Source organism: Saccostrea cucullata, unplaced genomic scaffold (genome assembly GCF_032062105.1).
Source record: "Saccostrea cucullata isolate Sc308-1 unplaced genomic scaffold, CSIRO_AGI_Scuc_v1 ctg2155, whole genome shotgun sequence".
Taxonomy (NCBI): Eukaryota; Metazoa; Mollusca; class Bivalvia; order Ostreida; family Ostreidae; genus Saccostrea; species Saccostrea cuccullata.
In genome coordinates this window covers 76,434-94,221 of record NW_026923723.1, presented here as the reverse complement: position 1 = coordinate 94,221, position 17,788 = coordinate 76,434, and the positions used below count along the sequence as shown (strand labels likewise).

At 33.9% G+C, this 17,788-nt stretch overlaps 1 protein-coding gene across 2 annotated transcripts in view; it reads right to left on the bottom strand.

The window, feature by feature from the left end:
- The window catches only part of LOC134264751 (collagen alpha-1(XIII) chain-like), a 35,728-nt gene extending 27,927 nt beyond the window's left edge, over positions 1-7,801 (bottom strand). For both annotated transcript variants that reach the window (XM_062747036.1, XM_062747035.1), the window contains exon 1: positions 7,281-7,801. In XM_062747036.1, coding sequence (XP_062603020.1) covers positions 7,281-7,544 — 264 coding nt within the window. In that variant the 5' untranslated portion in view covers positions 7,545-7,801. The remainder of the gene's footprint in view (positions 1-7,280) is intronic.
- Positions 7,802-17,788: the final 9,987 nt, after the last annotated feature.

Sequence of the window (17,788 nt, the reverse complement as noted above, 5' to 3'; positions counted from 1 at the left end):
CAGAAATTCTTTGAAAATCTTCTTCTCTGCTCCTGCGTATTAAAAAAAACTAACTAAGTATATAGTTATGATGAGCAAGAATGCCTCTTCCAAAATTGTGAATTTTATGGCCCCAGGGTCAGGGGTTCTGGTGTTAGGGTATGGCTGTGTTGATTATCTAGATAAAATGCAGAAATTCTTTGAAAATCTTCTTCTCTGCTCCTGGATATTCAACAAACTAACTAAGTATATAGTTATGATGTGCAAGAATGCCTCTTCCAAAATTTTGAATTTTATGGCCCCAGGGTCAGGGGTTCTGGTGTAGGGCGGGGATCAATTGATTATGTAGTGAAAATATTAATTCTTTGAAAGTCTTCTTTCTGCTCCTAGGTATTAAACAAACTAACAAAGTATATAGTTATGATGAGCAAGACTTGCTCTTCCAAATTGTGCATTTTATGGCCACGGGGTCAGGGGTTCTGGTGTTAGGTTGGGGCTCTATTGATTATAAAGTGAAAATATATTAATTCTTTGCAAATCTTCTCTGCTCCTTGGTATTAATTTAACTAAGTAAGTAAGTATATAGTTATGATGAGGAAGAATGCCTCTTCCAAAATTGTGAATTTTATGGCCACAGGATCAAGGGTTCTGGTGTTAGGGCGGGCAATATTGATTATATAATGAAAATACATTAATTCTTTGAAAATCTTCTTCTCTGCTCCTGGGTATTAAATAAACTAGCTAAGTATATAGTTATGATGAGCAAGAATGCCTCTTCAAAAAGTGTGAATTTTATGGCCACAGGGTCAGGGTTTCGGGTGTTAGGGTGGGGTTCTTTTGATTATATAGTGAAAATATATTAATTCTTTGAAAATCTTCTCTACTCCTGGATATTAAATAAACTAACCAAGTACATAGTTATTATGAGGAAGAATGCCTCTTCCAAAATTGTGAATTTATGGCCCCAGGGTCAGGGGTTCTGTTGTTAGGGCGGGGCTCTATTGATTATATAGTGAAATTACATTAAATCTTCTCTGCTCCTGGTTATTAAGCAGATGAACTATCTATATACATGTAGCTATATGATGAGCAATGGCCATTCTTCCTGAGTTGTGAGTTTCAATGCCCCTTGGTCAGGGGTACCATAGAAGGGGGTTGCTTATATACTGAAAATGAATTAATTGATTGGAATTTTCTCCTTTTTATTCATCAAACATTTTTGGTAAGCAAAGGTGCCTTGTCCAAAATTGTGAAATGTGTGGACCAAGGGTCAAGGGTTCATGAGTGGTAGTGGCGCCACTGATTATTGCTTATATTACTAAATAGTCGAAATGCATTTTTTGTCCCCTTCTCTGTCTGTGGGTATTGAGTAACCAAACTAAACATGCTAGTGTACAGATATGATTAGCAATGGCACCTCTTCCAAAATTGTGAATGCCATGAAGTCTAGTTTAAAACATGAACCAAATTCAATTGTTGGAAAGTTGCTGCATGATGCTCAGGTGACCTACATGGCCAATGGGCCTTTTGTATATCTTTCAAATGGAATATCTTCGCTGCTATCTTTCAAGATTTCTTTTTGCTTAGAATGATATAAAAAGGAATAAAAACGTCATGATCGATATCAATAACATATTCTCCTCTTACGTATGTTTTTTTTAAAAATATATTTTCTTTTGTTATTTTGGTTGGGGAGGGAGGGGAGGTATGCTTGAAAATAATTAAACAACATTTTGTCAGACTATCTGAAAAGGCAGTCAAAATGATGATTATCTTCATCAAGTATCGATTTTGCTTCCAAGAATCTCGTGATACAGGGCGGTGTTTGATTAGCCTAATTGAGACCAAGCAGTACATAGAAACTGGCGTTACCCAAAGCGCAGCGACAATGACCACGTATCAGGGGGTCAAAGAATGAATATGCTCCAACAACTTTTAATTCCATAGAGCGTCCTTAATTACAAAGCAATCAATGGATTGAACAAAAACATAAATGGCATCAGGAACTATCTTTCGGGCACGTTTAGCAAATTGATAAATTACATTAGCCATATCGATCTATCGATGTAATGATCAAAGCAAGGCTTCATTCCATGTTACAATACAAAATTAGACCATTCGGGATTATGTCATATAGTGTGCTTAAAATGTATTCAATACAGTTGTAGTCTATGTCTAAAATATGGTTATTTCATAAAATATTCCTATATAAATATTACTAATATAAATATTAAACGATCAAATTGTAACCAGGCTAAGGCCTACTGACATATAAGTTGATGTTACAGGTATCTCAGAAATCTCGTTCAAAGTTAGCATTTCGTTAATTGTTAGATCGTTAAATTATGATCTTGTTAACAATTATAAACTTTCAGTTTGTTTTTGGTATTTTGGCTGACATGCTTCTTACCAGATGTTAGACATTAGTTTTATATTTATTTTGAATACGGAATGTTGCAGGTTCTGTCTTCTAAATCAAAGGACGTACGGCTGATGTGATCGGTACATAGGAGGTGTTTACTCCTTACGGGCACCTGTTGCTCGTTATTAAAACTTGATAAGGTTCTGACGTAAGATCACGCCTTACAGATTTCAGAGGGTCCGTGTTTTACGACCTAATTACAGATTTGTAATGATTGCAGATTTTTTGAATCCGATCACTGTTCGTTTTTTCACATTTTTTGTTCACCAACTAGACAGAATAAATTTTATCTGCAGAACGGATAGTTATATTCGATAAATCAAATAAATTAAAGGAGCACAAAAAAATATTTTGTCTTCATCTTCTGTTACCTGTATTTTATTTGTAAGATTGAACATCTTTCCTTGTACAAAAGTGAAAACTGGTACATGTAGTGCCAATACCTTTTCACAGCAAATTTAACACCAATTTACGAGAGACCATACCAACAAAACTCCCATCTCAGCCCTCTCTCTGCTTTATACGTCGTTTAATACAAAAGGCATGACCTTCCTGCTCAATTTTTATTAACTCTTATTGATTCTTACAGAAAAGTTCGAAACCAATCTATAAAGATGTGTGAATTTTGGTCCTTAGTGGCACCCATTAATTATGTATGATTGTTTGGCAGAAAAACTCGGAATTTCATTGAGACATCCCAATAAACCAATCCTCAAAAAGAAAATAAATTTTATGCCTTTTTTGACGATTAAAGAATTTCTGTGCATGCATTTCTAATAAAAGCCAACACTTGATTTCTTTACAACAAAATACGCATATATAACCCATTTATAAATACGTTGTAAAAGCATATTAAAAAAATCCTACAACCGTGTTTCATCGTTTGTTCTATTCTTAGCTTAAAATTAAGTTCACTGAAAGCAATATTGTATTCTTCTAAAAACCCTTAAATGTAGGGTGAGAATCCTAAATTATGTGATATTGATCAAATACCGGTAGAAACTAATGGTTTGGCGAGGAAGAGAAATGCCAGAAATTGTTATAAAGCAATCCAAGCGTTACTAAAAGAAACTCACAACTGCCCGCTATCTTTAAAATGAAAAAAAAAACTTAAAACAACTGAAGTAAGAATATCTTTATATGATTTGTAAACAGTGGTTATGATAAGCAGTGATCGATTTAATAAATCCAATAATCAATTCCAACCAATCAAGAACGGGGTCAAGATATGGACCCATGGAAAACCGTTGATGGGATAATTGAGGTGTCTGAAGGTAGTACATCACCTGTCGGTCGGTCACACACGTCGTGAGCATCATGTATTGATATGTTAACAGTTTTTCTGTTCACGAAATTTTTAAATAAATTCTGCTTCATAAGAGTTAGAAATACCGGCTAATAAAGAGCACAGTTAGTGCCCATTAGAATTCCAACAGATTATTTAAAGACTTAATGCTTTGCTTATGTGGAACAACATCTTCTAACAAACTTTATTTTATAGTATACAAATGTCTTCTAATAAAATGTAATGCTAGCTACGCAATCAAAAAATCCAACCCACTCCAAATACATATTTTCTTTCAATTCTGCTTAGGTATGTGTGAAAATGTGATTTACCGTAGCCCTGTTTTAAAGATTACTAGTATCCTAAACAACTTTGCGTCCAGATTAGCTATCATTGGACCAGTGTCCTGGAGATGTGAAGAGTTACAAATCACAAAGACAGGTAGAATACAAACAAGCTATGAAAAGATTTGCTCACTTGTACCCTCCTTTTAATTAAATAATGTTTGAAATGTTATTATTCCCATATTAAAGGGAAAAGAGGAAAGTATAGAGAATTAGAGCAATATTCTGTTAAAGATGTGTTTGTTTGTTTCAGATACCAGAAGAGCTTATGCGATAGGAAATAAAAATTTTTAAGAACAGCAAAGCCATGATTGGTCATAGGTATATGGAAGCATCCGCGGGTAGTGTAGATTAAAGTATGTTCAAATCATGACCCCTGGAGCAAGGATGGGGCCATTATGGATGATCAAAGTTTTAAGTAGGATTACATAGAAATATCTTTAAAATTCTTCTTCCTCAGAACAGCAAAGCTGTGACTGGTCATAGTTATACGGAAGCATCCTCAGGTAGTGTAGACTCAAGTATGTTCAAATCATGACCCCCGGGGGTAGAGTGGATCCATAGGTGATCAAAGTGTTACTAGGAATACATAAGGAACATTTCAAAAATTCTTCACAAGAACAACAAAGACATGTTTGGTCATAAATAAAAGCATTAAAAAAGGTATTGTAGATTTACATTTGTTCAAATCATGACCAAGCAGGAGAATAGAGGAGCCATTAAAGGGGTTCACAGTCATACAAAGAAACATAAAGGATACATCAATAAAAGTTTTCATCTTATCAACAGCAGAGCCATTATCTGTAATATTAGTTCAAAAGTATCCTAAGGAAGTGTAGATTTAAATTTGTTGAATGCCCATTTCCTTCAACCGCTTTGATATTTAAACTTTATCAACACTGAACTCATCGTCGGAACCCACGGGTTTTCTCTCCGTTACAATGTTCTGTAAGGGAGAGAAAACCCGTGGGTTCCGACGATGCAGTGAACTGATTCTTCTTTTTCCCAGCCAAAGTGATCAGGTGAGCGATATGGCCCCTTTACGTCTTGTTTTAAAACTATCTAACAGTTTAATTCCGATTTCAATATAACTGAAAGTTATGTCGGTTATCCCAAGCAGAACACGGACTCTGCCATTATAATCACATTGAAGGCGGGAGTATCATTTTGTGAGCTCAGTAATCGCAGTACCTCCAGTTCTTTTCTTCTTCGTGAAATATTTATTTTTTTTCTTCAACAATTGGGAACAAGAATTACCACTATATCATTAGCCCATGTCTTTGTGCATATAATCTTTAATTTGTCCCGTCTTTTCTTGCCAATCATTATTTAGGAATGCAGTCAGACAGCTGCTATTACTCGACGAAGCCTGAATTTTTTTTTTTACGTAAAACTTAAGTCATAAAATTTTAATACGTCTTTCTTCCTAAATTACATGCATCATATTTACTCTGTGTTTTTTTTTCTAAATAATATTGCCGTGTTATGTCGAAAAGAACCAATATTTGAATAATTTATTGCTGACTTAATGATATTTTTCATTTTAGATTTGCTAACCATGTATCCTTTATATCTGAGTATCCCTTTATGTTATAACATTATGTATTCTGCCGTTGATCCTGTGTAACGGGAATATGTCCATCATGGCTTCCATGAAACATATTTATCAAGATTTGTCATAATTGTAATAAACAGTTCAGAAAACATCAATATTAACAAATATGTTGGTGATACAAGGATATCAAGAATTTTGTTCGTTTAGAGTCAACATTTCGTGAATTTCTCAATACAATTACTTTCTAACACAGGGTCTTTTGGGTCAAATGTTGACTTTCTTACAGGTTGTTGTGTAAGATGAACAAGAAGTAATCGGGAGGTGTGACTGATCGGAGGAAATATCTACTCCTCCATGACACCTGGTCTTCATTCCGTTTTCAGAGGGCCGTTTAGGCTAAACGTTAATAGTTTTTATTAATTAAATTTTAATTTTGGTAACTGTAAGTTATTGCTTCAATACAGTTTTGTATCATAATTCTGAATTGAAAATTATATAACACTTCAAAAACAGAACTATCACAACACTGACACAAAAGATAAATATTTATCAGCAATTTCCCTAAGATTACACATAAAATCATTTAAATATTATACATAGAACGATTGAACATTCATTGTAACTTAACCACAACATACGTTTTCCAAGATTATGAAATAAAGTGGTTGACCCAATACTATCCATTTAAGAAATAAAATATCATTTTCTGAGTTTCATTGGGGTATGACATGAAGTCGGTCACGTGATCAAAATCAATAACGCCCTTCGGGCGTTATAGTTGATTTGATCACGTGCCGACTTCTTGTCATACCCTATGAAACTCTAAAAATGATATTTTATTTATTATATTTATATTTGACGTTTTTAGTCGTGTTACAAAGAAATATATGCATTATTTAGACTCAGTGTTGGAAATGCAACATAAGGTTTCTACGACGTCATGTGACGTTACAATCGGAAATTTCCAAATGGCTCCTGGAGTTTGCTTTTTACACTCAAGAAAGTCTGATCATACATTTCAATTTTATTAGCATTGTCATATAAGGAAAGACATCAGCAAATGTAAATATTAGTGTTTATAACCCCCGTTTAAAAATGGGTTGTGAAAGTGATTGGGGTCCGTCTGTATGCCCCTTTCGTGCATTCTTAATAAATGAGGGTACCATCACTTTTTTTTCAATTTATCCTATACCACTGAATATAATCAAATAAGACTCTCACATATACATTGCTACACAGTATCATTGTACATCTCTATCGGACAGATATTTGGGGTTTCTCATAGCTAAACATACTGCTATTCCTTCTGTAACTTTGGGGGTAACCATCCAATCCGCATCTCCTTTTACATGTATAACACAGATATTTGAGGTTCCCTTGGCCAAAAGAAGATTGAAATCGGATGTATCATTTTGAAAGCTTAGTAAACCATCTCAGTCTCTCTAGTCGGATATGAGTTCTATCTTGTGATTGTGAGGACGAATCAAAACACTTTTCTAGTTTATGAAACATGCAGATTTTACCTAGGAGTAAAATATTGAAATTTTTACAGTTAGAAAAAATACTGGTAATCCGTATTTATTAAATGTGCTGGAAGATTGGAACTTACCTGTTTAATTCAGTTTCCTGAAATGAACTTTATCTTATATAATTACCTATACTTTTTAAAACAATTGCTAGACAGAGTTTACTCACATTTGCAGTATACGAGCGTCGCTTTCTCATGGTATATTCTGATTTATCTTCCGTAAGGTTCGTGTGAGAATTTGCTGTAATACGGACTTCCGGTCCATCTTGGAAGTCGTCTTTTTTACATTGACCACCAAGGTAACTTGTGTACCACATCATTATCATTAGTAACGTTACTGAGCAATTGATAAATAAAATTCCATATAAAATCTTTAGATGGAGGGATATCCTGTTAACGCTGTTTTCCTCACGAGAACGATATTTATCCATTTTTGCATCGTTAAATAAAAAATCCTAAATTGCTAATCATTGTGAGTCTTCAACTGACAAGAAACTTTACAGCTTTCATTGATATATTAAACCGAGCATTCTGCCAAAATAACACTTGCAGAAATGCCGTTTATGAAATTGAGCACGGATGCAGTTATTGGACACTTCAATGAGAGATACATTACAATACATAAGTTAGTTCCTAACTGAGCACGGCGCCCAGATTGATAATGCACTGAGAGCAGATAGCTAACTTCTGGAACTATTCTCTATGTACACTTCGTGATAAATCAACTCGCGCTCGGCCGTGGAACAATCAATACTTAGGTGATGACTCTATAGACTTTTAAAATTAAAGACTTTTTGCGCAAATCTAATTGCTGTCGTAGTTGAAAAAATTCAAGAGAAAATAACTGAAAAAACTGACATAGAAGGTATTACTGAGTCCGATCTTTTCTAAAACTGGGTTACACATTATACGTTGCCATTATCTTTAATAATAATAACTCAATTTTGTTAAGTGTATGGAAGTAAGCGAGGCTGTTTTCAGAGAGAAGTTTAGCTCACCTGAGTCGAATGTTCTCAAGAACCACCATTTTCAACAAAACCTGCCACAAAACATTCTTTGGTAATTATGACTTGTTTATTTTAATTAAGGATATCATAAAGAAATAAAAAAAGCATTTAAAACACTTACTTCGAATACCCACGAACCAGAAAAGATGAAATGTGACAGCTGAAATACAATAGTGTAGATTAAACTTCCTCCAATCAAGACCCGGGTGAGGGTACGGCCGCAATGGACAATATTTTTTATTAAGAAATATATTTGATAAGTCTTTTTAGAATTTTTTTTCCAAAAACAACAGAGTATGAAAAACATATTTACATGGAAGCATCCTCATGTAGATTCAAGTTTGTTTCATTAAGATTGCCCGGGGTCACAATGTGTGATTCGAGTTTTGCATAGGATTGTATAGAAAAAAATCAACAACAAAGAAACAGTGTAAAGTCGTATGGAAGCATCCCCAGGTAGTGTAGATGTAGTTTTGTTCCAGTCAGACCCGTGTTGGACCACAATATGTGATCATATATAGAGATACATGTACTGTAAACGTATAACATTTGGCTGTGTATTCTTTTTAGCGCCTTTCGCGGACCACAATACATGCTTTGTGTATAAAGGTTTATGTAAAGCATATATAAATCTACGCCAGAAAATTCACATGTATATAGTATATAGGTCAAGGCTGTGAGTGGGAAAGGTCGATTGTCCTTACTTCGCCATGTTGAAGTCATCAAAAAGGTAATCAACTGTTTTGGTACATGTATACCGATATGTCAATCAGAAAAATGTATATTTGAATTTTAAATCCCTTTTATAGATGCAATGAAAAAAGAAAACAACTTACGGGCAAGAGAATAGAATTGCTTTTGTAATAAACGTGGTATCATAAGAGGGGAAAAAAAATCTTCGATCGGCCTCCCAAAAAGAGGAAAATTCTTCAAATTCAAACTTTTTGGGAAGTATGAAGGTCATTTAAAGGGTAAAGGAGCCTTTCAGTGATCATTTTTGTACTAAAGCAAATGTTAATATTACGTTCACAGAAAATCTGCAATCCTCCTCCCAAACACACACACACGTACTTCACCCATGATTCTTTGTGTCCGAAGTTTATGAGCCAGGTTCAGGAGAAATAAATTTCTAATACTATTGGTAACAATTTGGAATTTCTCGATCTTTTTTAAGTAAAATTTGAGAAAAATAAAGTCTTATATTTACTTTAAAGGTGCAACGACGGCGTATTTGTGCTATATCGACAATGTAGAAAAAAAATTAAAATCGTTGTAACGATTTAGAAAATCGTTTGGACGATTTTTTTCTCTTCTGATTCGGAACAGAAGCGTACTGCATCCATAAGAAAACTGGTAAAGCAGAGAAGTCCCTTCGCTGCTGGCTAGGCTATAACAGGTAAAGAAACACTTATAATATAAAATTGTATCTTGTTAATTAACCTGTATGAATATTGTTGTAATGTTAAAATTAGTAAACCATCATATCAGATTACTCGAAGTACATTCACAATATTTTAATGATCACTTGTATAATCGGGCTCGACACTCCATCAACTGCGAAAACAATTTTACGGCGTGTTTCAGGACGAAATCATCATCATGCCTACAAATGAGGAAATGTACAATTTTCTGCAGAAAAGGAATGTGCCAGATGAAAATCTGGAAAAGATGAAGGATGAAAAGGTGGGTATTACTCGTGAAATTGTTTATTATCATGTCTCACTGTCACAATTACGGCATGGGAGGACATGGGAAGGGGGGGGGGGTTTCCACTTGTCCTGGAGGCTGGAATACGTCGTATAGCGCCCGTAACTATAATTATATATACTCAACAAAAAAAGAAACGTATATTGTTTTACCTTTTTAAAATGGAGGCTGGACAACATGAGGTTTTAAAACCCAAGTGTAGTGCCCGTTAAACATCTTTATAATTATATATATCGGATGTCTATTTTCGTATATTTTGGATATATGCGTGCCTGTTAAACCCATATTTAAGATTTGAATTTCATTTCTGCCACGCCGAAACAAAGATTCTGTCTATATATGTCATTGAAAACAAAATTTTGTAAAATCACTGGTTTGACAACCAGACAGGACCGTCAGACCCCCCCCCCCCCCCTTCAGCACCTCATGCTATTCAGAACTTTTAAAAACTGCTGCACAAATTTCTGGATAATCCATAAAAGTGCAAAATTGTTCGTAGATTGATAAAAACAGCACTACAACAGTTTTTATGCCCCTTGATTTGGGGGCGATGAAAATGACATCAACTTGAATTTTCATTTGCACATAACATGTTTGATTTTAAAACACATTAAAAAATCGCTTAAATAAAATAAGGTTTAAACAAAACGATTTAGCAATATATATGTACATATTTACGATTTAACAATATATGTCACAACATTTTGTAAAATCACTGATTTAACAAAATTTCTGGATACAAAAATTGTTGTAGTTGATAAAAACAATACAATATCTGATAGCATTAAAACGATTTAAAAAATTGTACAATTTCCTAAATTGTACAAACGATTTCCTAAATCATACAAACTATTTTAAAAAATCGTGCAAACGATTTAACAAATTGTATAAACGATTTAACAAATTGTACAAACGACTTAACAAATTGTACAAACGATTAAACATATTGTACAAACGATCTAACAAATCGTACAAACGGTTTCCTAAATCGTTCAAACGATTTTTTAATAATTTTTCTACATTGTCAATATGGCACGAATACGCCGTTGTAAGGTGCAGATAAATATTACGTATTATTTTATGATTGAATAATTTTTATTTCTCTGATTGGCTGCGATCCAGCAATGAAGAAAAATTACTATATTTTATTTATCCGCACGCAATCTTCCAGGTGAATATATAGATTTGTTTTCTCTACATTGGTCTAAAAATAGACCGGGAAAATTCCAATTTGATACTTATAGTTTTGAGCTACTAGAAAATTTCAAGTGAAAAGACTTCGCCCTGATAATCCCCCTTTTCAAAATCTATCCAACAAAAGAGCTTGTTGACATTTCTTTCTTTCTTTTTGCCTAGCATCTGAAGTCAATTTTACATTTGAAAATTCCCAAATTAGTACATCTCAAAACTCTCCTATAAACCCTTGGCCTACGGTAAAGTCAAAATTGTTTTCCGTCAGCTTGGTACGCTCAGATTGCGTCATCGCCAGAAATAAAGACACCGTTAAAAAAAATTAAATCAAAGTTTTTTCAAGAATAATTAAGAAGCAATAATTGAGTTATGTTTATTCATTATTTATAGAACAAATCTGAAGCTTCAATATAGATTCTTAATCACATATTTAGAAGATATTGGATGACACCATGGCTTTTCATAGAATTGAATGTTATCTTACGGATCGTTGTTTACTTGCGTTTTAAAAATTCCCAATTAAAGAGTGAAGATGTATTTTTCCCCCCGATTATGTATGATAAATGTGCTTTAACTTTTCTATCGTAAACTTCCCTTACTTATGCAACATTCATCACCTGCATAATTATATCTCAGTTGATTCGAACGCAAGAGCTAAAGCCACGGTCTGGATTTCGCATCTCCAGAATGGGAGAGAATCGTACATTTTGGCCGTGGTTTGCGACGATGGAGCATGCTCTACTTAGGGACAATTTCTAAAACGAGCTAAATTATTGACAAACAAGTTGATGAAACAAAAATATCAACAGTCTCGTTTAAATCATCATTTCGTCATCTTCGCTAGCCAAGGGTTTCTGATGCGCTACTCTCCTCATAAACCCTTGGCATACGGTGAAGTCAAAAGATGGGATTGTTTTCCGTCACGTGATCTCGAATCTATCAGGTACGCACAGATTGCGTCATCGCCAGAAATAAAGACACGTGTTAAAAAAAATTTTCAAGAACAATTAAGAAGCAATAATTGAGCTATGTTTATTCATTATTTATAGCACAAATCTGAAGCTTCAATATAGATTCTTAATCACATAATTAGAAGATATTGGATGACACCATGGCTATTCATAGAATTGAATGGTTGTTTTCTTGCGTTTTTCATTTCCGAGATTAAAGAGTGAAGATGTATCCCGAACGCAAATATCGTCATTTACAATAAACAATTGCTGATTGGTCGACCTGAAATCCAATCAGAACTCTGGAAAAAAAACCCGATTTCTATGAACACCGTACAAAATTCACTAGCGAAGATGAAATTAGTAGGACCGGATATGTTTTTTCTTCCCCGATTCCCTCATTGCATTTAGCTCGGAATTCGGCAAAATGTCAACGAATAAGATGGCATTAAATAATTATTGAACTTATAATTGAATAATATAATAAAACAATCATTGCAGTTTTTTTCTGTCAGTACGCTGATTATTTTCGAAGTAAAAAATTCACCTCGCCTTCAGACTCGATGGATATTGTACTCCTTATATGGCTAAATCATCGTATTAACCTCTAAAACAATTGTGTAGTATTTTCCATATATTTTGGATCTCCTCCGTTCAGGGAGATAGGAATTATATATTCAATCATATTAAAAATTCTTTTATGCTCCGACACCTTTTACTTTGGAAAAATTTGTATTATCATATCTGGAAGTGTCAACCCATCTTCAGAAAACAACATAAATGATTTCGAAGATCGTGTTGCAATACATTGTTGGATCATAGAATCTTCACTATTAGTGAACTACTCTCATGATAGAAGCGATCAACAACTTAATGAAACGAACGCCCAGTATTCCCCCATTATTGGGTATGACGATGCAACGTACATGTTCATTAACAAGAAATGAGAAAAGATGACAGGTTCAGCACGAGCCGTTTATTTCTAAAGAACAATTGGTGATATCGAGAAGTATATGGTCGTCATTTAAACTTTGTTTTCAGACAAAACATTTTAATATCAATCCCTCGATGATCCGCATCGGAGACAATGCCCCACAAAAAGCGGTATAGAAAATCTTTACTTTGTAACGTTTTCAATTTGAATTTTAAAAGGTTTCCATCTTGAACATCTCTCTTTGTGATTTTTTTCATTTCCGGAGGACTTGGGTAACCATTTATAGATCAAACAAACTCACAAGTTTCCCACAGAGATTTATAAATGGAGTATTATATTGGAATAATTTGGAATGTTCTCATAGTAAAGGTGGAATAAAGTGTATCAGATACAAGCTGTTATTATTCATAACAATCCTTAATTACCCATTTAATTCAAATCAAAAGAACAACACCACTCCCTCCCATTCCTGCTTATCATCATTATTTTAATATTACGAATCCAATTAATTTGCTGTATGACTAGGATTATTTGCATAACAATTCATTTTATATGTTTGTATTAAGAAAATATATTCAAATTTCTTTACAAATTAAATGCCTTTGTTTGCTAGATAATGGTGTTTAGAAGGCGCAGGATCGAATCTTTAAATCATCCCTATTGTGTTATATTAGTCAGACGGCTTTCTGATTGTGATTTTCTGAGAAAAAAGTTCTACAAAATGATAAACAGTGGACATTAAAGCCATATATTTGTTTTTATTTTCAATCAAATATGCAGCAATATCTTTCGGGTATTATTCTACTATACTATTCATTGAAAGAGATCCATAACGTTTATCGCCAGCAGAAAATGTATTCACTCTTAGTCTTAGTGGCTGATGCTGAAAAATAAATTTTCTTTAATTTCTATTTAGTGAACAAATCTATTAAAATTAACAAAATCAAAGTCTACTAGTTTTTTACTTCACGAAAATGACAACCTATTCGGACAACAAGTTTCATTATTTGTGTTTTCCGTACACGTATACCGGTGAGCTTGAAATAAATAATATCACAGAGTCTGACACATCTGTTTCATATTTGAATATTTTGCTGAAAAAGACATTAATCATGGTTATCTAACAACAATACTTTATTATAAACGTTATGACAAACTCATCGTCAACTTCCCTTAACTAGGTGTATGTAGATGTATGCAGCAATATACCCTTATCACCTGCATATATATACGGAGATTTCATCTCTCAGTTGATTCCATACGGAAAAGGATACTCTAAGTATGAACAATTTCTAAAACGAGGCATGTTATTGAAAAACAAGTAGTCTCGTTTACAGTTATTATTTCTTAAGTTTTATACTTCATACAATGACCTTGTCAGCAAACACAGTCAATAATCAAGTTAAACATACGCTGACTGAAATTCTTCATACTTATTGTTAGGTCATCATTTACACCAAATTGTCGACGGACTTTTACGAGATTTCCCGATTATAACAAGGACCACACAGCAGGTGTGACCGGTCGGCAGGAATGCTCACTACTTTATGGCACCTAATCCACGTCTTAATGTTTTAGAGGTCCATTTTTGCTCTGCACCTGATTTGTATGTTAAATGGACTTTGAGCTTGAATAGAGATCGTTATCTTTACGTATTTCATTACTGCCTCAGAACTGAGGTCGCGACCCATATAGGGAACAGTTATATATGTAAAGCTGTAGTACGTATATCAGTCAACACACTTTGTATGATCTTGAACACTTTGATATTGTTGTATTATCAAATAAAAAAATATATATAATGTTTACTTTATCAGTGGTTATTTTTTACATTGTAGATCATAAAGTTAATGATGATATCCACTTAATGACTTCAACTAAAAAAAAAGGTGTCTCCCCGTTCTCTAGAATTGTAAATGTCCAGTTAATTTTACACAGCTATGCTAGCCAAGTATTCTGATCCGTCACTATATAAAATGCAATGAAATATTTTTTTCAGTTTTAATCTCTCTGTTCCATCGATAATCCTGTACTAGAGAACTAAACCCGATCCCAGAAACTACCCAATGACAGACTTCAGAATTCGATACAGCAGATTTACTGGCCCCCTTGTGATTTAGTTATCCATTCGGTTGAAGACAGAAATCATTCTTCTTGTTTCTAGTCGACACCTTAGCAGGATTGGATAAATTGATTGACGAAATGTGAAGTCTCTGCGGACTGAGTGCTTACCGCAGAGAAAATTGTGTCTATATCATTCCGACCGAAAATTATTTATCTTAACAATATCAAGGAAGATATTTTGGGGATTTGTTTTCTTGCAAAAATGTATGGATTTTGGAATAATATGAATATATTTGCCTTGCTTCATAAAGCTCTTTAAAAGTACATTGATAATGAATGTACATGTTGTATTTTTAAAAAAAAACTTTATTATAGATTTCACAATCATTTTAGGATTACGCTGACGCCCTTAAAAGATAATTCACTTCGATTTTGTAAACTTTGAAGTGACACCATTGCTCCTTGGATGAAAATATGAGGACCCTGACCATAAACCTTCTGAGCAATAATTCAACAGAATAGCCCTGCACAAATTAAATGCGAATTATCAGCAGGCCCACGTAAACTGTGCAGATTTGATACCGGAAGCTTTGACTGTACAGGAAAACCAAATTATTGATTTGGGAGACCGCTGACGATAAATCAGAAAGGCGTCAGAGTCCGAAACAAAGTACAATACAACGTACAATTGAATGAAGTGTGCATTAAAATAGTAGTTATAGTACTGCCTGTTAGTCTCCTACCGATGAAACCGGAGGGGCCCATAGGTTTCCTCGGAGTCTGACTGTCCTTCTGAATTTTCGCATTTTTTGTCTAAACGCTTGCAGATATTGAGGTGATTTTTGGTATGGGTTGTATCTGGGTTTAAAATGTTTATAATCAAGTTTACCAAACTACCATATATACATGTATATATATATTAGATTCCGCAACTTCTTAAGAATCCTTACAAAGATACATTGCGGGTTCCATTTAATGTTCAACCAAGCCTCTTTCTTTACTCCTCACTAAGATATTGACAGTAGTGAAGGAAAGAGTACTGTGCATCAATATATTCAAGAAGTTGTATGAATCAGATGTTGATACTCAAAAATTCAAAAGAACTTTTGGACAATTTGAAATCACAAGATTAAACCAAAATCAACAGCTTAAAAACTTACGACTTTTCAACTTTATACACAACAATTCCCCACGATAAGTCCAGACTTTCTGATATCATTGACAACTGCTTTTTTAATGAAAATGGAACTCGAAATTTTACTTACCTTGGTCACTGGTCATTTGCAAAATAATTTTGTTAAAACACATTCTGATTGCACACAAAATTACTCTGAAGTTGACATTAAAAAGATGTTTGAGTTTCTGATTGACAATATCTATGTGGTTCTTCCAACAATCTATTTAAATTCCCATGGGTACCAATTGTGCTCCGTTATTAGCAGACCTCTTTTTGTATTCATCTGAAGCAGAATTTGTGCAAAATTTTATGCGTGAAAAGAAGAAAACACTTTCTGTGGCTTTCAACTCAACATTTAGATATCGACGACGTATTGTCAATTAACAATGGTAATTTCCATTCCTATGTCGATACGATATATCCTAGTGAGCTTGAAATAAAAGATACCACAGAGTCTGACGCATGTTTCATATATAGATATTTTACTTGAAAAAGACGTTAATGGTAATCTAACAACCAAGCTCTATGATGACTTTAACTTTTCTATCGTCAACCTCCCTTACTTATGTAGCAATATACCTTCATCACCTGCATACGGCGTTTATATATCTCAGTGGATTCGATACGCAAAAGCATGCTCTATGTATGAACAATTTCTAAAACGAGGTAAATTATTGACAAACAGGTTGATGAAAAAAGAATATCAGCAGTCTCGTTTAAAGTCATCATTTCGTAAGTTCTATGGTCAATACAATGATCTTGTCAGCAAATACAATTTATCATCGAGTCAAATGCTGACTGACGTTTTTCATACTTACTGTTAGTCCAATATTTATACACTGAATTGACGACGGATTTTCCCGTTATTTCTCGATCATGACAAGGAGCACATGGCGGGTGTGACCTGTCAGCAGCACAGGCACCTGAAGTATGGATAATAACCCCCCCCCCCCCTTTTTGTTAATGAAAAAAAATGTAAGAGTGTATAATATCTGAAAAATATAAAATTTCCCCGTCAAAACATTCAAATGTCTTATATGCGAGCAACTTGAAATCACTTTTTCTCAACGTTTAAAGAACTTCCCTATTCGGTATAATAAAAATACACAAGGTAAGAAACAAAAATTTTTTTAAATAAATGGAACTCGAAATTTTACTTACCTTGGTCACTGGTCATTTGCAAGGTAATAACGGTGTTACCTATCATAATTTTGCACACAAAATTACTCTGTCAGTTGACATTAAAAAGATGTTCTTTCTGACTGAAGTATTTAACCTAAACCCCGCCATTAATGTTTAATATGCCAATCGGACGATTGTGCTCCGTTAATCGGATACATAAAATTTTCTCCATTGGCAGCGTTTGGAAAAGGTTTTGCGTGTCGCACTTTCTGTTCCGCTTTATCTGATTGGTTAATTGTGATAAAGTTTAACATATGGTAATTTCCAATCAGATAAAGCGATAATCAGAAGTGAGCTTGAAATAAAACCTCCTCCAACGCTGCCAATGTTTCATATATAATTTTTACTATCCGAAAAAGACGATTAATGGTTAAACATTAATGGCGGGGTTTTCTATAAATCTTTACTTATGTAGCAATATACCTTCATCACCTGCATACGTGCTTTATATATTATGATAGGT